This window comes from Astatotilapia calliptera, chromosome 7 (genome assembly GCF_964374335.1).
Source record: "Astatotilapia calliptera chromosome 7, fAstCal68.1, whole genome shotgun sequence".
NCBI classification, from domain to species: domain Eukaryota; kingdom Metazoa; phylum Chordata; class Actinopteri; order Cichliformes; family Cichlidae; genus Astatotilapia; species Astatotilapia calliptera.
In genome coordinates this window covers 24,616,443-24,640,943 of record NC_137428.1, presented here as the reverse complement: position 1 = coordinate 24,640,943, position 24,501 = coordinate 24,616,443, and the positions used below count along the sequence as shown (strand labels likewise).

Genomic DNA, 24,501 nt, shown 5'->3' with positions numbered 1-24,501 from the left:
ATGCCTTGTTGATCCCAGAGGTCAGATGACAGGCTAGACTGCTTTGAGTCGAAAACAAGGCAACAGTCACCGTAATAGCAACTCCTTACAACCAAGCTGTGCAGAAGAAGATCTCTGAATTCACTGAAATCTGAAGCAGATGAACAGTGGCAGAAGATCACACCAGGTGCCACTCCTGCCAGCTAAACACAGAAAACTGATACTACACTTCACCACAACTCGACAAAAGAAGACTGAAAACATGTTACCTGGTCTGATTAGTTTCAATTTCTTATGGTAAGAATTTAGGGTAAACAACATAAATAAACACCCATCCTGCACTGTATCAACAGTTCAGCCTGCTGGTGCTGTAATGGTGTGAGGGATATTTTCTTGGTACACTTTAGGTCCCTTAGTATCAACTGAGCATAATTTAAGCACCACAGCCTACCTGATTATTGTTGCTGACCATCTATCTCTTTATTATCACAGTGTACCCATCTTTTGATGGCTGCTTTCGCCAGAATAACACAACAGGCCACAAAGCTCAAATAATCTCAAACTGGTTTCTTGAACATGACAGTGAGTTTACTGTACTAAAACGGCCTTCACAGTCACCAGATCTCAATCCAATAGGGCACCTTTGGGATGCAGTGCCAAGAAATCTTCAGCAACTGTGTGACACTGTCAATACGGATCAAAATATCTGAGGAATGTTTCCAGCTCCTTGTTGAATCTTTGCCCCCCCCAAATTAAAGCACTTCTGAAGGCAAAAAGGGGGTAAACTCAGTGGTAGAAAGGTGTACGTAAAAAAACTGCATATACCTATTAGTATGATTATATTTACACTAATACTTATAAAACACACAAGCTCGTTAGACAGGAACAAAGTGCCCACAGCAGATTAAAAATTCGTACCTTTTATGACAAATTTTGCTCAATAAATTGAACGTGGTAACATATTATGAATCATTGACAGATGAGTTTAATCTTTCTGTCACATGGGCTTATGTGCCTTTTTGAAATTAACTTCATAGAATCACTTCTATTTATCTGTGTCAAACACACGGTGGGAAAATAAAAACCAAGCACATTACACGGTCTGATGCCTGCAGGAGAAAAAAACGCAAACAAGGAACAAAGATGTAAGAAAAATTTATTGCAGTATTTATTCCATCAGAAGAGCAGGCGCTCACTCTTTTTTGTTCCTCTGTGCTCTATAACATCAAAAATCTATATTAAAAACAATAATGGCACAGATACTGCACTTGTCTGAACATAAATAAATTATATCAAAGATAGTCCATTATAGAATGAAGGTAATAAACAAAAATGTCTAAACAGGAGAAAAACGAAAGTTAGAAGTTGTGGAAGTTCAGGTCAAGTGAATAAATCCATCTGGTGCTAGTTTAAATTCAAAAACCACTTTATTAAGAACATCATCAATACACTAATTTCCAACATTCACTTTGTTTTTTTTTTTTTACAGAATTATGTTCAGATATAAACACGTTTTTTTAGTTCAACTATAATACAGTGGGAGTAAAAATCAAACAACCAAGTTGCTGCACAACAGCGAAGGAACTCCCACACAATGTTTTCCTAAACATTTCCTTCTTGTCTTTTTCTTGCCTTTGAACACGTGTGTATTTAGACAGACGTGTTTACAACACTCTTCCACCACCAGGACGTTAATCTAACTTCTGTGTATGTAACATATTGGATCCATAGTGTTGAGCTGTGCAAGATGTTTCACTAATCTCTTTGATTAACTCTTAGTCCCCTCCTTGGCAGCATACAGCGCCCGTAACGTCTGTGCCACTTTGTTCGTGAGCTTCTGTCCGCTTGTCAAAGAGATTTTCTTGCAAATAATGTCCGACTCCTTGATATTGTCAACCCAAGGCACCTTTTTGCGGCCGTCCCGTTTCTTTGCGACAGCCCAGGATCCAGAGTAAGATCCAGTCATCCAGTGTATACTGTAGCCATTTCTGGTCTTCTGGACGACCCTGGCAATCTGCGGTCTGTCTTTGTATTTGCGACAGTAGATGGCTACGATGTCCATTACCTCTACTGTGTCGTTCATGTTACCTGAATCCTCTGCACAGTCTCCACCTTTCCTTGGCTTTCGCTGTGAATGACAGGCAGTGTCAGAAACTCTTATTTATGTGGGGATAATACGTTAATGGATATGCTGTAGATACAATGCACTGTTAAACACTGAAAATCATTCTTCACGTCTGTTGTTTGTAAACATTAATATAAATGTACAGTACAACTTTGTAATATTGGCGGTGTTGAAGTAATCTACTGTAATTTATTTGGTTATGCTTTGCAGGGTTTAAGTACAGTGATCTGCCCTGTGGCTAAGTTCCTGCTGTATAAGTATGCTGCTAATCGAATGCACTTTAAAGCTGATCGTCAGCAAATTTGAGCACCTTTGTAAAAGCAGAGGTTTTAGCTGTTTTCTGCTCTAGAGCATTCAGATGTGTGTTAACATAGCGTCACATAGTGCCATGGACATTCCAGCAAAATCACCCCAAGGTCAGATTGTGCAATCCTTAAGAGAAACTGCAAAAAAATCCAAAAGCTACATCTCAGACTCTACAGGCCAGTAGAAAGTTAAATGTTAAAGTTCATTAGCCAAAAGACTAAACAAGTACTGCTTGTTTAGAAGGGTTCCCAGAAGAAAGCCTCATCTCTCTAAAAAGAACACGGCCGCAGGGCTTAGATTTGCAAAACTGCATCTGAACAAACCACAAGACTCCTGGAACAATGTCCTTTGGACAGATGATGCCAAAGTGGAGATATTTGTTCATAATGCACAGCACCATGTTTGATGAAAACTAAGTGAGGATTTAGGTTTTGCAGCTACAGGATCTGGACACCTTGCCGTCGACAATGAACTCTTCTTTATAACAAAGTATTCTAGAGTCAAATGTGAGGTTGTCTGTCTGGCAGCTGACAGCAGCTTGGCTCAAACTGGGTCATACAACAGGGCGATGATCCTGAGCACGTTAGTAGAAAAAGAATGAAAAAGAAAAGAATCGCGGTGCTGTAACGGTCCAGTCAAATTGCAGACCTCAGCCTGACTGAAATGCTGTGCCGGGACCTTAAAAGAGCTGCGTCTAAATGAATGCCTGCAAACCTCAATGAACTGAAGTAATGTTTGGGCCAAAACTCTTCCATAAAAATGTAAGAGGCTGATAAAATCACACAGAGTTATTGCTGTGTTATTGCTAAGTTATTGCTGCTAAAGGTGGTTCTACAAGGTGTTGAATCATGGGGTGTTTTTCACAGGACTCCAGTCTGCTGAAAGCCCTCTTTTACACATGATTTTTATATCTATAATATTTGTCTGACCTCTGTAGAAGTGCTCAAATCATAACACTGTACATACTAACATTACCATAAGCCCCTCTCTACAGAGGAAAATCCAATAAATGTTCAATGGTGTGGGCGTCTTTATGTGTATGCATGCAATAAAAGTCAGTTTGCTTCAATCTGTCATTTTCTGGCACTTTTAACCCAGCATAACAAACACCACCACATATTTCCAGCATTGTAGCAGATACCATGAGGAAAACAAATAAAGTTCTTACAGCAGGGGGATCTTCATCCTCGCTCTCCTCATCATCTGTCTCCACTGGAGCTGCATGATTACTGTGGTTGTGGTTTCGGGGTTTTGGACCCCTCAGCAGTGAAGTAATGGCTTTGTTTCTGGCATTGGCATTTGCTTCACCGTCCTCGTCCTCTTCATCCCGATCCAAATGATCCATTAGAACCTTGAACTAAGAAATTGAAGGCAGAAAAAATGTAATAATGATCATTTCTACCCTGCACGTGTTTTACAAACAAGGACAAACAGTTTCTCGGACAGAAAACCAATAAGACTTCCCGTCATTATTACATGCAGACTAACGGACACAGCTACTGCTTATGTTTCCAAACGGAGACACGAGTATATTGAAAGCTTACATCCAAATACTGTTTTGCAATGTTCTTCTTGGCCTCGTAGCTGAGATCTGTGTTGGCCAGATCACTCCTTAGGTAATCCAGTGTCTGACTAGGGTTGAAGTGCACCTTAGATTTCCTGTTCACTGTCTTGTCATATACTTTGGCAGACTCTGTCGGTGAATACTTCTGGATTTTGCTGTAACACAAACAAAATTGCTCAGTAAAGTGATTTGCATTGCTCACAAAGAGATAATAAAAGATTAACATTTTCTCCGAGGCCCACCTGTCCGAGAAGCCGTACAGATTCTTCAAATGCTGTTTGAGCACCAGCACCAGCAAAATGCCCTGTGACGCACTAGCAAACTCCAGCAGAGGTTTGGTGTTTTCAGGCAGACGGTCCATCACTGCGTCCTCATCGTCCAGGTCAGAGTCGGAATCGGAACCCTTTTTCCTCTGCACTACATCTTCCTCCTCGTCACTGCTGCTGGATGTGCTGCTGCTTTCATCATCCTTTTCATCATCGTCGTCGTCATCAGAGCTGTAGCTCTTTCTGCGAGAATGCTTCTTCTTTTTCTTTTTCTTATTCATCTTCATCTTCTTTTCATGCCTTATAGGCTCTTTCTGTAAACACTGCACAAATGACAAAAGAAAGGTCAGATATGCATCTTCTCTTGAGCACAGCGACCAAGCATAACAACTGATAAACAAAACTAGACAAAGCTTTGCACCTCTTTAAATGACTGGAGCAAGTTGCTACCAGAGACAGACAGGGTAATGTCTATATGATGCATGATGAAAAGAGGTTCCTCCTGGGTCTGATAAGGGAAGCAGGCCAAGTTATCTGCTATGAACAGCAGCATGTTCACCTCTGTTTTCTGCAGGAGACAAAGTCAAAAACGCACATTTTTAAATAACAAACAGGTGTAATTGCTCTTCTGAGGGCAAATACAGCAACCTAAATATCTCCTGACAAAGGCCAATCGTGCCAAAGTAAAGAGATGAACTTACAGAGCTGTCGTCAAACAGGTTGAGCAGGGAAATTAGAAAAGCCCGTCTATGTTGGCGGTTCCCACGGACCATGGTGTAGAGATGAGAGCAGAGAGCCGAGTCGGAGTCGTCGTGACGGAAACCACGAATGACAGCGTGTTTGGATCCATTTATGGCCTGTTGCACCTGATAAGACATCTTCAGCCCTGCGACAGCCTTCATCTGCAAACCCCCCCCCCAAAAAACAGTGAGATAACTCATTAGGTGGGCACGTTAAATGATGACATTTGAAATACAATTTATTTTTAAAGCCTGAGTTTTTTAAGTAAGGTGTGAGTTAAAAAAACAAAAACAAATTGCAGAATGTAATAATAATATAAAAGTATTAGATGTAAATACATTTATTACACAGAAAGTTCTATTTTCCCACCTTTTTTTACACTTTCACATTTTTCCAGTTGTCAAAAACCACAAGCCAACTCACATGAATAAAGCCTGAGTATTTTTTGTCGATCTCCACCAGCTGCTGATCGGCCTTGTTCTTCATTGTTGGCTCCGGGTCTGTTCCCATAGCGATCAAGTAGGGCACACACTGAAACAACAATTTACAATTTACGAGTATGCAAACTGCAAAACATAAAAAATAAATTTCAAAAACCCACCTAAAAAAATATTCAGAAAATGTAAATAAACCTTATCAGGCTATACTGATGTAAGACTGTGAACACACCTGTACAGGGTGAATGAGGCCCTGACTAAGAGTCAGGGTGATGACACTCAAGGCAAAGTGCCGAACTGTGGACTGCGAGTGGAAGAAGGACTCCAGAACCTGCTTTAAATAAATCTGCATTATGGAGCTGCTCATGCCCGATGAGATGTCCCCCATTTCCTTGAGATCCTCTTGCTTGGCTTTATTCTTCCCTGAAGAAGCAAAAACATCAGCCTGGTGAGTGCGCAGGTGTCACGTTAAGTGGCTGCCATGTTTCACTGCATGTGCATGGATAACAATGGACGTGAGCTGGAACTGTTAAACTCACATTCACGGTCAGCCTCCTGCATTCGAGAGTCCTCCTCCTGCAGGTATGTCTGCAGGTTTTTGAGGACCTGGATCTTCAAATTGACTGAACTGTTCTCGTCCGACAGGATGCTGTTATAAAGAACCTTCAACTCCTGCACAAACATGAGCTCTGGGTGCATGATGAACTGAAACCCTTGGAAGAGAGGAATTGATTTAAAATACAGATTTACAAAGAAAACAAAAGTCAAAGTTAAAAGAAAGCTGTAAACATTAAGTGACACTATAAACACATCTATACGAGCCTTTTCTGAGGTGTAGGATATATACCTAAACCTATGATTGCCTTGATCTGGACCTCCTCCTCTTCGTGAGTAGTGAAATACAGCAGAAGCTCCAACACTTTGTCCTTGATGACAATCTAAGAAACAAAGAGACCCAGCAATCAAAATAGCTCTTGCAGTCTTCATTCACATTCATTCATGCTGGGTACCCTTCATGCTGAAACTCTGCCTCCCAGTCTCAAAACAGGTCGATCTTTCATGAGTTAAGAGAATTTCTTAACAACAACTCCATGGAGCCACTACAACATTCAAGCGAAGGGCCAGGGTTTACCTTGTTAGCACCTTTGAACTCTTCTTGATCGAAATCAAAGTGTCGACACAGAGCCCCCACAGTGAAGAGCGAGCGCAGAAGAGTGGGTTTGTTAGCAGCCAGGGTGGAGCTGGTGGGATCCTCTTGGTGCTGTGTCTTGAGTTTTGCTAACGCTCCTATAAGATAACACAAACAGTCAAGTGAGCTTTAATGTGAAGTAATAAGTCGAACGACTGCATTTCCTGACCTGCGCTTATATAGTTTAGGTTTTCACAGAGCTTTTCATTTCAGGAGAATTTTTATTATCCACCAATTTGTACCTTTTCTGCTTTATTTCACAGTAGAAATGCCTTTGAAACAAAAAACTCAAGCATTAAGTGACAGTTCAGCATAAAGTGGAACACATCACGGTGAGGTTCTCAGAGACAAAAACAAAGACATGAAACAAGTAGGCAACGATTCCTTAGTAACAGTTCACAGACTAGCAACAACCCTTTTAAACCTGTAAAAAGGAGCTCACAACTAACTAGCTTTTGAGAGGAGAAAAAAAATCATAATATCAGCCATCATCCTTTTTCTTTCTGGCTGCTTATGGATCCACAGCGACAGAGGAAAGGCTGTGATCTACTGACTGAAATCATAACATTGTGTTTTGTGCATCAGCTTGGCACAAACTCATAACTGGCTTAAAGTACTGGCTCTATTAATACCTGATATTGATAATTTGTCGATATTTTGTTACTAACATTTATAACAGCCGATGACTGACAATTTAAAAGCAAGCAGGAGAGAGAACAAACACATTTTAACCATGTTGATGTTGGATAGTTTGCCCACCAGAGGGCACTCTGCAACTTCCCTATTGGCAAAGGTTTTCTGAGTCACAAAGAAAACAACCAGCTCGTCTGAGAGTGTGTGTTTGTTTTTAAACTCCACTGTCATATTAGATTAGTAAGGACTCTTAAATAACTAAACACAACAAATGTTTGGGAAATGTGGTTGTGTTTTGTCTTAAAAAAAGAAGAAATCCTTACCATAGTACCGATTAAAACAAGCCCAAACAAACTTGTAGTTGTGTGTGACCTTGTTCACGATAGCACCAAGACAGCTCACACAGTGTTGCACAACCTGGGGAGCACAAAAGGATGTATCAGAACAACTGTCTCACACGCTGTTTGTGGTTTTTAAAGCTACCTCTGAAAGCAGCGAGCTGCAAACGAGACCTACCGTCATGCCGTATTTGATGATAAGCTTCATTAGGTCTTCTTCGATGGTAGTGAGGAAAGTCGCACTCGGGTGTTCCATCAGAGGCACGACCAGCTCCAGGATCTTAGCCACGTTGCATATCACCATGAAGTCGTTCTGACTCTGACAGATGACAGCACAAAAACACATGGCAGCTTCACTGTCCAGGTCCATGTTTAGCTTGCCTGTGAGTATCTCAAACATTCGAAAAAAAAAAAAAAAAACTATCACAGTACTTACATTGCACTTGGTGGTCAGGTAGGGCTGCATAGTCATGGCATGCTTAACCATTAACTCTGCCCTGATTTTACTAAACAGGTAGAGAGTGGTGATGCACGCTACCAGACGACCTGAGCTGACCCCTTTGTCCTCACAATCTGAGACACAAACACAACAGGGTTATTATCTGTAATAAGACTTTTAGAAGCAAATACACACCTATGTTTGTTCTTTTTTTAGCAAAATACATTTACCCGCAAGAGACTCCTCATATTTTAGTATATGTTCCACTAGATTGTCCACTAGCTGAACACAAGCCTTCCCTGCAGGTTTGTACGAAGCATCCTCCTCTGATTTCAGCAGCTAAAAAGAAAAAAAAAAAGAAAAATGACCCAACACAGTAATTAAAAAGAGTGCCAAATGAAAAAATGCAGACAAGCAGCTTCTGAGACAGCAACAAAGTCAACTAACATTTTGGAGAAGCTGCTCAAACCAGTCGTAGCCTGAGTCTTTACATGCCAACACCTGGAATAAACAAAAAAAAAACAAAAAAAAACAAACACACAAGTTAGTTCATTTTACTTATTTAAATAAGATCACTTTTTGTTTTTTTGTTTCTCCCTTTTGTCCTGATAATACACACCACGTCTGTGATGTTCAGGATCTTTCTGGTCATGGCTTCTTTGTCGTGGCTCGGCGTCGGGGAGAACCAGAGTTTCTGGAATGTCTCATTCACCAGTTTCTGCAGAGGAAAAGATGTTTAGTTAGACACACTGTATATGAACGCTACTTCCAACAGTCGACTGTAAAAATGTACATTAAACAAAAACAACAACAAAAACACCAGCCTTGATCCCTTCCTCATCGTTGACCCTCCGGATCATCTTCACGCACATCTCGGTGATCTTGTGGAAGTCTGGCTGCTCTAGACAAATATCCCTCATGATCTTAATGACTCTTTTTCTCACACTGATGCCTGTGTCCTGACAAAGACGAAGGAACAACTGAACATTAGTTTCCTTTTGTTGTGACTTATGGAGTAAATCCAAAAGTATTACTTATCCAGTGTGTGTGTGTGTGTGTGTGTGTGTGTGTGTGTGTGTGTGTGTGTGTGTGTGTGTGTGTGTGTGTGTGTGTGTATGTATGTATATATATATATATATATATATATATATATATATATATATATATATATATATATATATATATATATATATATATATATATATATATATATATATATATATATATATATATATATGATCTTTAGGTGGCACTGTAGGAAAAAAATGTTTTAAACTCTTATGAACTTTTGTATTTTGAATTAAACTTTCCAGGACAAATTTCTCTTTACAAACCCATAAAAGAACACATGTTGTGATTAAAGTAAATCTAGACTTTAGCACATCAATACGTTAACACTCATGTAGTTAAAGGACTGGAGGAAAGAAGAAGAAGTTACCAGTATCCTTTCAATGAGCATGTCATAGTACTGCTCAATGAGCTCAGGTCGACTTAGCACAAAACGGCCGAGGAGCTCCACAGCAGCCTCTCGCACACTGGTGGAGTTGTCCATGAGGCGACAATGAACCCCACGTTGCATGTCCAGCTTAAAAAAATAAAGAAGGAAAATTAGTTTAGGACAGTGACAGGACAGAACTATAGCTATCAATCTCTGTGGCATCGAGCCATGAGCAGCACGTTAGCAAGGCAGCATTTACAGCTCTGGTGCTCAGTTGCGGACAAATCTGCACAGTCACAACAGCTGAAACACGTTCTGTGTCAGACAAGCTGCAAGAGCCAAGTAGCAGTCGATACTGAATGACCTACCCGTGCCAGGATACTTGGATCTACAGCCACTACTTCAGAGAGACACTTCATAGCTTTAGTTCTGACTGCAATAGCACTCTCTCCCAGCACTCTCAGGATCTAGTTTGAAGCCATAGAGAGAAAAAAATTAATGACAGCTGACACAATATAAACAGTCACTGGTGTTTAAGCTAATTCAAGCTAATGATCATCTTACCTGTGATAAATAAATATCAAAGCTTTGTGCAAACGGCCTCATGGAGGCCAGATATCTAACAATCAGACAGGAGTCGTTGTAGTTTATTGTGTCAGAGTTCATCCTGAAAGAAAAGTCGAGAGGATCGTTTACTATAAGGATGAGAGGACAAATGAGCAATGTGGCGAAGTAGTGTCGTGAGTGAAGCACTATTTACCTCAGGGAACTGAAATGCGATGTTGACGTCTTGACGGCCTTGCGGAGGAATTTCTTCCTTGCCTCCGCCTTCTGCATGATCTCGGCGGTCGAGTCAACATCCCTGGAATGATGGTGACCTTTCAAGTCCTCGTCGTCCTCACTTTGAGACTTCATTGCCTTTTCTGCCTCACTTGTAATGTCCCTGAACCACTGGGCAATATAAAACTTCCTAGCAAACTGGATGAAACAAACACATAAATATATAAGGGCAGAGTATAATACATCTTTTTAAAACACGAAAGCAGTTCCGTAGATTTTAGTTCATGAAAAATCAAGTTAAAAACACACCACCAATGATGGATCCGTCTCAATGTTCTCATCTAGGTAGCCGAGCAAAGCCTTCTGTAGTTTTGGTATCTCGTTGCTGCCTTCAGTCTGTGAAAAAATGCCAAAAGCATTTTAAAAGCAGATCGACATCTTGGTTGGTTTTTTATCTGTTAAACAAATTCTGTTAGTCTACCTCTCTGAGGATGCGGTCAATAGCCTTTTGGTCCATCTTGCTAGTGACAGCATCTTTACGCAGACGGGAAGCGACAGTGCCAAGGTAGTCCAGCGATGCCACCCTAAGTGCCATTTCTGTCTGCTTGTTACTGAACTGGTGCACCTGGAACACAAGACAAGGAGGAGAAATGTCATAAGAAAACCAAACATCTGCAACTTTTTCCTAGTGGGCAGATGACGAGTGGTGACACTCACCAGCAACCGGCCCAGTAAACTCAGGAGCAGCTCAGCAGCAGGCCACTCAGGCTTGTTAACTGTAGACAGCAGGTCATGAACAAAGTTCTCAAACAGCGGCCTGTAATCCTCCTCTCCCTGTTTACTGCCACACCTGAAACATGCAGAGTACTTACAGAATAGCAACACATGCAGTGCAGCTTATTCCACAGAAAAAGATACAACATATAAGGAGTCACAGTCACACAGACATGACAGGTTATAGCAAGAGTAGGAACAATGACTTACTTCTTGAGGAACACAGATAAGAAGTTCTGAGCTGTCCTCATGGCAGTTTCATAAGAGTTTGTAATAAGAACATCTTTATCCACCTAGACAATAAATACCCAATAAAAAACAGTTTTAGCATTTCTTAAAATACATGTTTTGGGTATTTATTGAAGGCAAATATGGTTTTAAAAAATCTATTAAAACCTTAATGTCACCTTCTTATTGTGCTCATCCTCTGTCTCTTTCTCAGAGGGAAGGTGGACCACACACTGGATGAGCTGAAGAACAAGGGCTGTGACCATCTGGATATACAAAGGTTCTCCATCTGAGTCACTGCTGTTCAGCCTGGGGAGTATGAGACATCAGTGTCCTTATGTTACACTGGGGGCCTCAATAAACATCTGATATTGAGCAAATATTTACTCTGGTTGTAGTTACCTGAAATTCCTCAGGCTGCGTTTACTAGTCGGCAGTCTGGCCAGGGAGGTGAAAATCTCTTCAAGAATGAGCTGCCTGTGCTTCTTGTAATGAGAAAACACCTACACGAGAGTCAAACAAGAAACAACCGCATCAAAATACACCAGTCCAGACGTCACACTGAAGCATCCCATCAAAAACTTAATCCAAATCAATTTCAGAAGCACCTATAGTAATACTCACCGCAGTCACTAGTGTGATGGCACATAACTGCAGTTCACTAACATTCTCCACAAAAAATGGTGTAATGCCAAGGGTGGACACCTAAAAGATGGGCACAAAAGCAGTGAGATATGAGTTAACTCAACAGCCAAGGTGACATGAGGACACAAATCTGAGTGATGTGAAGGCAGATTCAAAACTGCACCTGCAGAATTGTGGTGTCAGTAAGCAGCTGGATTTCAAGGAGCTCAGAGATGCTGCTGATGATATCGCACACTTTGTTGTAGAGCAGGACTACCACCTTCTGTTTGTGGGTAGAACATTTGGCTCTCTTGGACTTTGAAGTATGCATGCCACCTGGGTGAGGAAGATCCGATAAATAAACAAGAATAAATTATTTAAACAAAAAACCCCAGAAGTAATATGTTAGAATTTCTCAGATATTCTGACACAATCTTTAGATTCAAATCCAGGGTCTTAACATCAGCTGATAAGAAATACTTGATGTTACAGCCCACAATGTACCGTATGTTACATGGGAGGAACTTTGGTAAAGGTAAATGCATTAGTTTTAGATTTAAAATGATTTGTGGCCAAAAGGAGGACAAGAGAATTTGAAATGTATAAAAAAACTTCTATTAGTCACACCAAAAGTCACTGGCTTTATTATCAAGCACTACCAAAATACCGTAAGAAATTCAAGTAAGTAAAGTTTTAAAAACTCCTAAATGCTAAAATACACACATTTTTTTAATCTCTTGGAAATCATGATTATTGCTGTACGTGTTAAAACAGCTAAAAAGAACGTAATAAAACTGTGGCTGACCTCCGTGGGGATCCACTCTGTAGACTGGGTCATACTGAGGGTACAAAGAGTTTTGCAGATGGAACTTGGTGTACTGCAGCACCCTCTCAATCACATCTTCTATATAAACAGCCTTTGGCATGTGCGGAGACGTCATTATGTTGAGTGCAGTCAAACAAGCATCGGCCGACTTGGTCACTCGCTCCATGATGAGGTTGCGCCACAACCGCTCCTCATCCATGGAGTCATTACCCTATGATTCAGTTTTTTAAAAAAGGAAATAAATTTCACATTTTGTGCCTGAACAGCATAACTAAGATCAGGCTGAGAACTTACATGGTTCATTAGTGTAGAAAGTTTGACGCTGTCCTGAATGTTCCTCTCCAAAATATTCAAAAACTTCACCAGTTTACTAGAAGAAAACTGCAGAAAAAAATAATTGGTTACTTTAACCGTACAGTAGGTGTCATTTAAGGTTGTTTACAATGACAAAATGCTGTCACCATGAGTGTAACAATTTAACACTGCAAGAACATGTCCTTCTCACCTTGTTAGAGATGCCCATAGCTTTAATCTTAGCAGAATCGCTGCCCAGCTCACTCAGCTGCTGCTTTCCAAGTAAGAGCTCTTGAGGTATTTCATCATCATCTGGCACAGAGTTACAATGTCACTATTTTTTAATGTGACACTCGATAAATGTCAAAGAGTCTGAAAACAGCAGAGTAAATCATAACTACCTGCGGCAGTGAGGTCCACGTCTTCGAGATTCTCAAGAACGCTGTCAATATTCGATGCAAATCTCTTAAATGTGGAGGAGTCCATCATCTCTGTTAGATTAACGTCATTGAGAACTGATTAATACAAATACATTATGTTTTAATAAAATTAATTATGAATTAATTATAAAAGAATTCAAAGTGCCAGGTCAATACCCTCTGGTGTCAACTTGGAATCATAAATCTTCCTGTTTTTCAGTTTATCCTTTTTCTTCTGCTTTCTGGCAACTAAACACACACACACACAATAGTACCCAAATCAGCAGCAGCAACAACCAACCCTCAAGCCATCAACAGAGAAACAAATTGATGTTGTATTCTACACACCCCAGGAACTGGAATGACCAATTATTTTAAATAACGATAATCTGAATGACAGGACAGCTGTAATCTAATCAAAAAGTGAAAGCACGGGCTTCACTGGCCACCACATTATTTGATTATCCACTTATCCACTGGTAAGCGTATGCAAAAAAATAAAAAATAAAAATCTGACCATCACTCAGGCTCGGTGGGAGAGAGCCTTCATCTGAATCTTCATCTCTCCAGTCGCGCTGACGGCTACCAGACCCTCGGCGAGCGTTATGAAAACCTCCACTTCGACGGTGTTCTCCAGAACCTCTTCTCTCTTCATGCTTCCACGTCTTATCGTGGTCTTTCTTTTTCTTTTTCCTTGCATCTAAAAACACAACAACAGAGAAGAGTACACGTTGAGACAGCATCTGCATTGTAAAGTTACTGCTTTACATGCAATTAGGGCTATAATTTATAATTAGGTCTAATTTTTAGGAAAAAGTTACATTTTTGTAATTTTGCTTTTGCACACCAACACTGGTGACTTTAACTCAAACAGTCAAGGTGTGACTGAAGTGCACACTTTGAGCTGTAATCCAAGAGGTTTTGTAAAAGTACTGCATTAACTCCATTGTTAGAGGGTCAAAAGTTATTGGACAAACTAATACAAATGTAAAAATAAGGATTGTTTTTAATACTTGAAAAGACTCTGCAGTCTAAAGGTTTTATTGTCATTCTGACAGGTTTTGTTTTGTTTTTCCTGCCTAATGATGGCGTCTTTCTCTCATTACTCTTTGGACCTCATGCTAAGTTCCAATTAAAAGCTACCAAATTCAAGTTAAGTACTTGGGAGTTAGACATTTTATCTGATTCATCTGTCATTAAATAACAAGGGAACTGGCTTCTTCTGGCCACAAACCTGCTTTTATTTCAACTGTCCACTTGCTTTTGAGCCTCTGAAAATAGAGGACTATGTATAAAAATGGCCATAATTCCTAAAAAATTCATGTAATACTTTTGTTAAATACTGGTTTGACTTAAAATGCACAATAGTGGTGCACAAAGAAAACAAAAAAAATGCATCACTGTCAAAATACTGTAAATAAATAAAAGGAAATTCCATCAGAAGTAGAGACAGTAAAGCACTTTGGTAGATTTTACAGAATTCCCATGTGCTCTTCTAAAAACTTGCAATTTTTAAGGCCTAACATTATCACTAATTTAACTGTAATTGAGATTAAACATGCTTCAATAGTGGCCTGGACAAGTGGGCAGCAGACACTTTAACAATATTAAACAAAAACAGATAGAAAAGCAAGTGTAACACACTACAAAAGGATGAACACAATTGCCAGAACACATGCAATGCTCAAGGTCAAAACAGGAACAATTTCAATTAAATTTCTGTGCAACTTTAAGAGGAAGCACATCCACCAGGAGTAATATTTTCTCTTGAACTGAACCATAGCAACAGGTACTGACTATTTCAGGTCCTTATGCAGATCGTGGAAAAAATGAGCAGCATTTTTAGAAGCTACTGTGGGAGCAGAGGCGATACATGATTTCAGTTTTTACACGACTGAGAACATGAGATTATAAAAGGCAGCGATACTCACGCTCATTGTCAGAGTCTTCATCGTCATCCTTGTCTTGGTCATCATCCGAGGCCAACTCAGCATATTTGGATCTCTTGCTAATCATACTGTGGCTTCGCTTGTTTGTCCTCTCACAAAATGACCAGTTCCTGGATCTGGAGCCGTGCGCGTTCCTGCTTTCCTTAATGATCTTTTTCACCTCATCAACGCTGAGTTTTTTAACCACGACAACGGGTTTAGCTCCTTTGTTTAAGTTATCTACCAATGAGACTCTCTCCAGCCTTACTCGCGGTTCGCTCCAGCCTTCTACTAGTTTATTTGGGGGATCTTTATCTTTTCCATCTCGTTTCAATTTAGGAATCACAAAGTTCTTCAGGGTCCCTGACTTGCCACCCAGCAGGTACGAGGGGAATTCGCTCGGTTTGGCCTCAAAGGACTGACGTTTGTCTCCAGCTTGGCACTTAATGTTGCCGTCCTCGCTTGTCTTTTGGTCCTTATTTTGGGGATTTTTAAGGCTGGAATTGCCTGTCCTCTGTCGACTATTGGGGTCAGCTGATTTTTTGCTTCCATCGTGCTTTAGTCTGGTGCTGTCAGGTTTAGTATGCGGGTCAGCTAAGTTTCGACTGCAGTTTTCTCTTAACATCTTCTGTTTCCTGTCCCTGTCCTTGGCTTTGTCTCTCTCTTTCTCTTTTTCTATGTGTCTGTCTTTGTCCCTGTCTCTCTCTTTTTCTATGTTTTTTTCTTTGTCCCTGTCTCTCTCTTTTTCTATGTTTTTTTCTTTGTCCCTGTCTCTCTCTTTCTCTTTGTGTCTGTCTTTGTCCCTGTCTCTCTCCTTCTCTTTTTCTATGTTTCTCTCTTTGTCCCTGTCTCTTACTCTATCTCTATCCTTGTGTCTTTCTCTGTCCTTATCCCTGTCTCTATCCCTGCCTTTGTCTTCTCCATGTCTCGAGCGCTCTGTCTTGCTCGTGTTTTTTGGGGTGTCAGGTCGGTTTTCAAGCATTCGGTGGCTGTTGTGATTCTTTTCCTCTTTGTGGCGTGACTTTGAATGCTTGTCAAGTTTCTGCCGTGAGGGGTCTGGCCTTCTGTCATCTGACGGTCCCTTGCTGCTGTCACTTTTGTCGTCATGTCTGTGTTTTGATTCACGCTGGCTTTCCTGCTTCTGTTTATACATTTCCGGTTGTCCATCTGAGCCAGACTTCTGGAGAGTGTCAGCATGCTGCTTGATGATCCCAGGTCTGTCATCACCAACCCTTTTGACCTTTCCATCGGGGTTTGACTTCAGACGACGTAGGTGATCCTCACACAGCGGCTGTGATTCCAAGACCACTACAGGCTGTCCTATTACTCTGCCAGCTTGCTGTAGATCGATACTGACCATCAAAGCAGGCCGACTGGCACCATTACTTGCAGCATTCGTCTTCTTGGGTGTCATCTTGCTGACACTGTTGCCCCCATGAATGGCAGCCCCATCATTTGACTCTGTCCCGGGTTCCTGGGGATAGGAGTCTTGTTTCCGTTTCTTCAGCGGCTTGTCTGAAAGAAAGAACACTACAACTTAGCACCTCTACACAAACAACCTAACAGATGAGAAAAACATGCTAAGAAGCACAGGGGAAAAACAAACACAGATTTTCACCTTTGTCCTGAACTTCTTTAGACCATCGTTCTCGGTCACTGGCTGACTCGCGTTCTATCCTCTCAATCTCTGCAAGTGTGTCTATCTCTGTATCATCAAAGGAAACTCTGCCAGTGACACCAGTTTCAATGGTATTTGACCGCACAGCAGCCTGTTGACAGTTTGCTTGATCGTCAGCTCCTAACTTGTTTGGAACTTCCTGGGCAGGTTTTGATAACTGGTTATTATTATTATTATTGATCATAACTGTTTCATGGTCCAATTCCATATGTGCCTCAGGGGGAAGCTCCTCAGATTGATCCACGTCTTGAACCTTTACTCTGGACAGTTTTAAGGTCAGCTTGGTCGAGTCTTTTGGTGAACTAACTATATCGTACAAGGCATTTTTTTCCATCGGATCACTTTCTTCTTTACTCCTCTCCTTATGTTTCTTCTTGCGATCAGACGAGGTGAGGATTTGGTCAGGCGGTGCACCTTGTGGCACATCAGCTGGAGGCGACTGCATTATGAGGGAAGGCCTAGACCCTGCAGAAACACAAAGTATTTGATGGAATTGTGAAGACCACAGATTTAAGCCAAACGTGATTTCTGTAGCAGTGTATTAGGTTTTTTTGCGAAGACACAAAAATGAAGAATTAACTTGTTGCTAAGGCAGCATACTTTGTACAGTCTCTTCACTCCCAGCTGGAGAACATGCCGACTGTGGGGATCTCACTGAAAATGCAGCAGCCTTCATTGGAGAATCATGCTCCTATTGAAACACAAGACATTTCTTATTATTTTAACAGTCAGCTAGATGTAAGAGTCACCAGACACGATACAATATTTTTCTGATTTTTTATATTTTGGGATATCCCGAGTATTGCAATAACACATATTGTGATTTATCACCTTTTTCAACTGCAAATTACATCCTCAAAGTTAACCTTTGTCAATATCTGCTTTATCCAATAATTTACCTTACTTTAGTTGTGACAAAATTAGATTGTTAAGCACACACTGCCATAAATGTTGCCATAAGATGGGCTCAGTCTGCTTTCAGTCTGTGACTGAATGGGATCAAGTTAACTGTCCTGTTTTTACTCATTAGTTGACCCATTAGCTTGCTCTGAATTAGTCGGTAGCGTTGTCAAGCTAAATGTGTCTAGTGCTGGGTAGTTTTTTGGTTGAGCTGATTTAATCGAAGTTTGCTCAGCTAGCATCATCTCATCTGCATGAGACGAACCATTTTGTTTATAGTATTTCCAGAGTATTTTAATTTATTAAGTCAAATATCAATATTTGGTCTCCCTGTATTGATGCAATAATGCCATGTAAAATATCCCAACACTGTGCTCTATTTATTTTTTCACCCACGCCTAGTTTGAGCTGAGGTCCAGTTCATGATATCTTGAATTTCCACATTACCTCATTTCCCAGTCTGTGAGCCACGTTCATGTAGTCTTCATCTGAGCCCAGTCTTGCATTGTGATTCGATAAATCAGTTGATAGATGTCCAGAGACTTTGCTGTCATGGATATTTCTCAAGCCACTCGTAACTGAAACGAAAATGAAATTAAAATTCTAGTTAGATATTTGCTCATTTTCTCACCACTTAACGGTGTATATAAGTTAATAATGTTATTAGGGATCAGTTAAGTAATTTGCATACAACCAGCTAGGTCTATCCAAGTCACCATGTGCACTGTTACTGGTTGCTGAAGTACACAAATGCACATAAAACTTCAGTTTGCTATTTTCTGTCGTTACTAAAAGCAATTCGACATGCAGCTTATGTGATACTTTTCTCTTGACCAAACATTACACTCACCTTGCTGAGCGTGTTGGTGTTGGGAATAACTGGGTGGATTGTACTGCATGTAGTCCGCGGGACTCTGGGGTGTGTAGGGACTAGGTATAGGGCTGTTCTGCTGGGGTACAAAGCGTGGCCCTGAACCAGACTGCGGTGATGTAAAGCATCTGCAGATGAGGAAAGCAAAGGAAAAGAAGCCTTAGCTGAGGAATACATGCCTCTGATTTTCATCATCAGACAATACGGTGGCACTGCTTTACCCAGAGGGGCTCTGAGGGACAGTGGTTTGCTGATAGTTTGAGGCTGGACTCCCATGGACCTGATTCTGAGTAATCTTATACTGCTGCACTATTGGCTGCAGCATTACACCTATGAGATAAAGACAACAACAAAAATTAGACACATATCAAACAAGAAGCTCAGCATGTGCATTTCTCCAGCTAAACCAAGCCTGCCTACTGAGTAGGAATACTGGGTTCACTATATTATAATATAAAGCAGGTTATTTTTCTCATTCCAGGATATTAAGTCTATAATAAGTCTTAGCAAATAAGTATTTTATAAATTATCCTGATCCTGTTTAAACATAATAATATATATTTTCTCTACCACTGAGGCATGAGGAAGAAAGTTGCAACATTAAATATGCAGGATGAAAAACTGTGTTAAAGACAACATTTCAGATGCAAAATAAAGTGAACACTTAATACAACAGGTCTGCTACAATCTTGCCCATCCTTTTCCATTAACCATGCAGGAAAGGTGTCCATTCCAGTCTGCGATCATTTTGAGGGCATGTTTAGTGATGGTGGTTGCATTACACAAAACATGGTTTCACAGTCCTAACAGTGGGGTGATTGTCTCATAATGCAAGTTTGTTTGCAATGTCAGAGCGTTTGGTACTAAACTGCAGGAGCAGCATTATATTTTCAAGTAATGAAAATAAAATCTGACAAAGTGAATTTCAGAGTGACGAAGAAAGAGGTTAGTATGGCGAGAATAAACCAAAGCGGGAGGCTATGTACATTATCATCCATTAGCATTAAATGATGCTTGACTCCACATTTTTAACAGGCTGTGAGTGTGGTCATTACCACAAACACTTGTTTACTTTTTCTTGTTTTCATTTTGCATTTGCCACTGTCCTCAATAATGATGCCTAAATGTTTGCTTTAATATTATTATAATATTATTAATAATTGCTACAATTACCACCTGTGACTGTGAGATATTGCGGCTGTTCCTATAATAATAAAACTTTCCCAAGCTAAAGCCAAAGCCAAATATGAAAATGTCTATGGCAATGAGCAATCTAGCCGATGACAACAAAACAAACAGAGCTAGGCTGTTTCTCTCTCTGGCTGTAAATTTTTTTGACAGATCCTATTTATTATTAATTCCAGAGACCCGAATTATATTAGGGTGAATAAACATCAACAGGTATTTTTTAACCTAATGAAGACATCAAAAAATAGTGTTCTGTTTTTGTTTTTTTTTTTTAATTATCTGAGTTTATAACCAATATGAAGATAGATTTAAAGGGCTTTTTCACACAAGTCCCAACGAAGAGCTTAACCTCTAATGGGAAGCCAGATTTTGAGACATTTGTCTACCAGATTTATACAGCTACTGCAATCCACTAGAAACAAATGAAAAGATAAAAATTCCCTACTTTAAATAATCAACAGACCTGGATAGAAGAAACAGTCTCTGTAAAAAAAAAAAAACTAATTAAAGGATGTGCTAAACAATAAAATTGTATAAAAGATATTTCTTTGGTCCTATAGCTTAGACCTTTAATGTAGTTTCACTTGACAAGCTAAAGATTCCTGGTTTGACCCCAGAAGGAGACACAAAACCCTTTGAGGTTTGCATCTGGCAAATAAAAACAATCAAAAAATTCTGCCAAATTAAACATCCGGAGCTACCCACTGTGGTGAGCCCTTGCAAATAAGGGAACATAGCTTCATTTAAAGACTAGGACTTTAAAGACTAGGAGATAAAAGAGCCAGGATCTGTCCAAACAACTAGGTGAAGATGCCTTGTGACTGCCGAAACTGATTTAAGACAATTATTTTATGCACGCTGTAGGCAATTGACTAGAAAGCTGGTCACCAAAACAAAGAATAGCCCTGTTTTTGTTGTTAGTTACGAGACAGCGCAAACCTGGCCATCCCACGACAAACACAAAACTTACTGGACCATTACTGTTGTTGATCAAGTGATTAAGATAACTTCTTCAAATTCCATACAGGGGCTGTTTTTCACTTTCTACAGGCTGATCTATCGGTGCAAAGGGCAAATACACAAGTATCTGTAGTTAACATTAGCATTTGTCCTCACCTTTTGTGCTGAAACAATGTAACCGCCAATGCTCACCCATTAAAACTAAACCTGCATTTATACAAAAACTCGGCAACACACTTGCCAGTGGTTTCCATATTTGTCTTGCCACTCCCTAGTATGTCTTACAAGGGGGGAAAAAACAAAACAAAAAACATCAATGACAGCTCAGTTCTTGTAATCAGCGCGATGCAATCCAGCAGTAACAGTGTGAATAGTTGCACTTTCCTGTAACAGGCTAAAATGCTTATTCTGTGTGGTGTGGTGATTCCAGAGTTTCCTCCTGTGGTGACAATGACTGCAGTGTGGGAATCACACAGGATGAAACAAGGCCTAAGTAGCACATCCAGCAAAAGATATGCTCAGGTGAATAATTAAGCTAAACTAAGGTACCCGCAGAGAGAAAGCATGCAGCAAGATCAACTGCAGAGTCAACAGCAATGTCTCAGTGTCTCCTCCTTACCACCCAGAACCTTGTGCTGGGTTTGCATACTTTTGTCCCTGAAGATTTTGGGATTCCTGGACAGCAAAGTTTGTAGGAGCATTGGCATGTCGCCCTCGGGTTCATCGTTGCCCAAGTTGTCCTTCAACTCTCTGGAAAATAAACATAAGAACAATCTATGTTACAGGTAAGAGCCACCTATTCCCAAAAGCCAGCTACTGTAATGTGCTCACTGGCATTAAATTGGCAATACCCGACTATAGTACTGAGCTAAACAGTCATTACTCTGAAATAACACACTGTCAGGGCAATAGTTTATGTGCAATTCAAAAATAATTTAAGAGTTAAAAAAACAAAAAAACAAAACAGTACTGCAGCGAGGTATGAAAGATCAGCGAGTGAAACTTACATGTGTTCGGTGGAAACCTGGTTAAGGCTATGCGCCAGCTGAGTCACTAGACTCTCGTCTCGACACACCAGCAGGCTGCTGACCTCTTCTGAGATCCTTCCATTGTAGAGGAGGCTCTTAGCAGTGGTGGCAGGTAGGGGAGAAGGCAAAGGAAGCTGGTTCAACACTGAAAGGACAGTTAAAAGAAAATCATGGCATAAAACTGTACAGGGAAACGCCTGTAAGGATGCCCAACTTACATGCACTATGTAGAAGTAATGTAAAAGTAACACTTTGTTTGGCAATGCACTATTTAAATTTGCAGCAACATTCTAATCTGGATAAACAATCCAAAGGTTTCAGAATGTGTATTAAATGCAATGATGCACACAATATATTTTACATATGTTTCTTTTTTTCATTTCTGAAACTGATATAGGGCACATAAATCTATAACCTCTGAATTGACAATAACTAGTATTCAGGCGTTCTTATAACTACATGCCCAGTTAATTTCGGCCTGCTTGGCATTCAAGTAATCACTAGTCTTGCCTCATTTTAGTCTGAATTCTAGTGTTTAAGCTGTGATGATGTTGCACTTACAGTCTGTTAGGCTAGCAATTCCAGCAAGAGTAGTGATGGGAACATGAGGCATGTCACCATTCATGCTGAAGATGAGGTCAAGAGGTCGTGTCAATGCACAGGTTGGTCAATATCACCAATCGTCCTATATGTCACATCGCCAAAGTGCTGCAAAAGACAGAAAAAAAAGTGGCAACAAGACTGAATTAAGAAATGGCCCATTATTTTTACAGACAGCTATAGTGTACTTGCTCTGGGATGGGGATTAGAAATGGTATGAGTTCACGAGTGGGCATTATTACAGTGCCAGCATAACTGAATCTCTGAGGTACACGAGTCACACAGGCCCCACAACAAGCCTGGGCATGGCTTTATCAGTTATTGATTTAAGGCTCTGTTGGAAATGCTACCTTGCTCCCCGGTACAATTTCCCCTTATATATATACACAACTTGAGGATATGCAATCCAGTTGCGAAATTTCAACCTGCTCTAAATCGAAAATACAGTGAGAGCGGAAACACACCGGCAATCAACTACATTAGATCTCAAACGCACGTCGTGCACTGGCAAGTAGACTCGAGTGGTGACAGCTCTCATTTAATCACTCATTTAAAAAAAACACAATAAAGTGACACCGATTGTGTTTCTGTGTGTTGTTTTTGTGTCTCTGGCATCTTGAGCTTGCTTGTCCGTGTTTATACTTTCAGTTTCGCCGACGGAACATACAAAACAAAATCCAAAGGCGATTTAAAAAGAAAAAGCCACTGTTAGCTAATTATGTCTCAAAATTCTTCTTTTGTTTCAGAGCCAGTTAAGATTCCCGGGACTGCCCGGAAACAAAACAGAGACATTAGCTCGTCTTGACAACACTTATAACTACATTAATACTCTGTTGTTATTATTTTTGTTGTTTCATACCCTTGCTATGAGGAAGAGCGGAGCGACGACGTCTGTGAAAGTGACAAAAATGAACTCGCGGTTAGCCGGCTAGCAACAACTGAAGATGTAGCTAATGTATGCTAACTGGCTAGGTGTAGCCTTATCTGTAACTTGCATTAGCTAGCATCACCGGGAGTGCATCAAACCCGGTTAGCCGTGTGCTGCTTATTCGATATCGCTCTTTTTACCGCACGGGTCGCGTATCGCTTTAGATTAGCACTTCGCACTTGCTGTGGCCTTCATCGTCGCATCTCCAGCTATGAAAGTGGACCTCGGACTTGCCTAAGGAAGCGTAACCCCGACCCGACGCCAAGGAGGCAGTGGTACAAAGCACAGACCCCCCATCACAAATCAGAATTACCCCCTCGGCTGATTTCTGTAACGGCTCCCGGTGGCTGTCTGACGGCGGAAAACGCGCAGGGAGGTAAACAATCTGCCCGAAAAGAGGCTGTAACAGTTGAACCTAGCTTATTTACCTCTGGATGTGATGAGAAAGAGAAGTGGTTCTGGTGGAGAGGAGGAGGAGGAGGGGGAGGAGCAGGAGTAGGATGGCAGCTGGAGCAGGAGAAGAGTCTCTAGCTCCCTCTCCGTCCCACTGTTCAAACAGCTCCCTCGGAACTGACACATAATCCCTGGCTGGCTTTTCTTTTTTTTTTACCCCTTCTTTCTCACGGCGGACATATCTGCCGTGAGGGGAGAGGAGCTTGGTTAGAGGCGATGCTAACGAGTATCAGGTCATTTTTCAGGACAAAAAATAAAAAAGGCTGATGGAGGGGAAATCAACAATTTACCCCCTACAGAGTGACCCTTAAGAAAAAGCCTTGAGCTAACGCACTGTGTAACCTGTGTTTCATTATTGCTATCACAGAGCTTGTTATAATAATAATAATGTCTAGAGTTTTTTTTAAGCTTTCCCCATTATGCTGCACTTGTTTAAATAAAATGATGTGCTTTTCTGATGACTTTTTATTTTATATATATATATATATATATATATATATATATATATATATATATATATATATATATATATATATATATAACCGTTCGATACAGTGCTTTCGGTTC

General features: G+C 40.5%; 1 protein-coding gene across 3 annotated transcripts; it reads right to left on the bottom strand.

The window, feature by feature from the left end:
- Positions 1-1,118: 1,118 nt before the first annotated feature.
- On the bottom strand, positions 1,119-24,034 carry LOC113025724 (nipped-B-like protein B). 3 transcript variants are annotated; one of them, XM_026173809.2, is made up of 46 exons: positions 23,910-24,034; positions 22,515-22,661; positions 21,933-22,098; positions 21,545-21,675; positions 18,999-19,107; positions 18,757-18,905; positions 18,354-18,484; positions 17,607-17,697; positions 16,947-17,471; positions 15,332-16,843; positions 13,918-14,100; positions 13,578-13,649; positions 13,383-13,472; positions 13,193-13,293; positions 12,982-13,068; positions 12,667-12,898; positions 12,046-12,197; positions 11,862-11,942; positions 11,640-11,740; positions 11,417-11,546; positions 11,220-11,302; positions 10,953-11,085; positions 10,717-10,860; positions 10,545-10,631; positions 10,216-10,433; positions 10,020-10,122; positions 9,824-9,922; positions 9,456-9,602; positions 8,842-8,976; positions 8,637-8,735; positions 8,465-8,518; positions 8,248-8,356; positions 8,015-8,151; positions 7,757-7,897; positions 7,564-7,657; positions 6,551-6,705; positions 6,266-6,356; positions 5,958-6,131; positions 5,651-5,841; positions 5,405-5,512; positions 4,942-5,142; positions 4,662-4,808; positions 4,217-4,563; positions 3,955-4,129; positions 3,579-3,767; positions 1,119-2,107 (listed from the first exon to the last, which is right to left on the bottom strand). In XM_026173809.2, the coding sequence occupies exons 2-46, from the start codon at positions 22,576-22,578 to the stop codon at positions 1,748-1,750; spliced, it is 8,028 nt and encodes a 2,675-aa protein (XP_026029594.2). In that variant the 5' UTR covers positions 22,579-22,661; positions 23,910-24,034; the 3' UTR covers positions 1,119-1,747. The 3 variants fall into 3 exon arrangements, with proteins under 3 accessions (XP_026029594.2, XP_026029598.2, XP_026029595.2); XM_026173813.2 differs by having other exon boundaries at positions 21,575-21,675; XM_026173810.2 differs by having other exon boundaries at positions 23,795-23,963.
- Between the last annotated feature and the right edge of the window lie 467 nt (positions 24,035-24,501).

What these genes read in the sequence shown, in the direction of transcription:
- LOC113025724 (XM_026173809.2), bottom strand. Translation starts at nt 22,578, where the DNA reads ATGAATGGTGACATGCCTCATGTTCCCATCACTACTCTTGCTGGAATT. An exon ending in ATCCAAGTATCCTGGCACGG is followed by an intron (nt 9,603 to 9,823) that starts GTAGGTCATTCA and finishes TATTTTTTTAAG; the next exon opens with CTGGACATGCAACGTGGGGT. An exon ending in ACCTGTTTGACGACAGCTCT is followed by an intron (nt 4,809 to 4,941) that starts GTAAGTTCATCT and finishes TGTCTCCTGCAG; the next exon opens with AAAACAGAGGTGAACATGCT.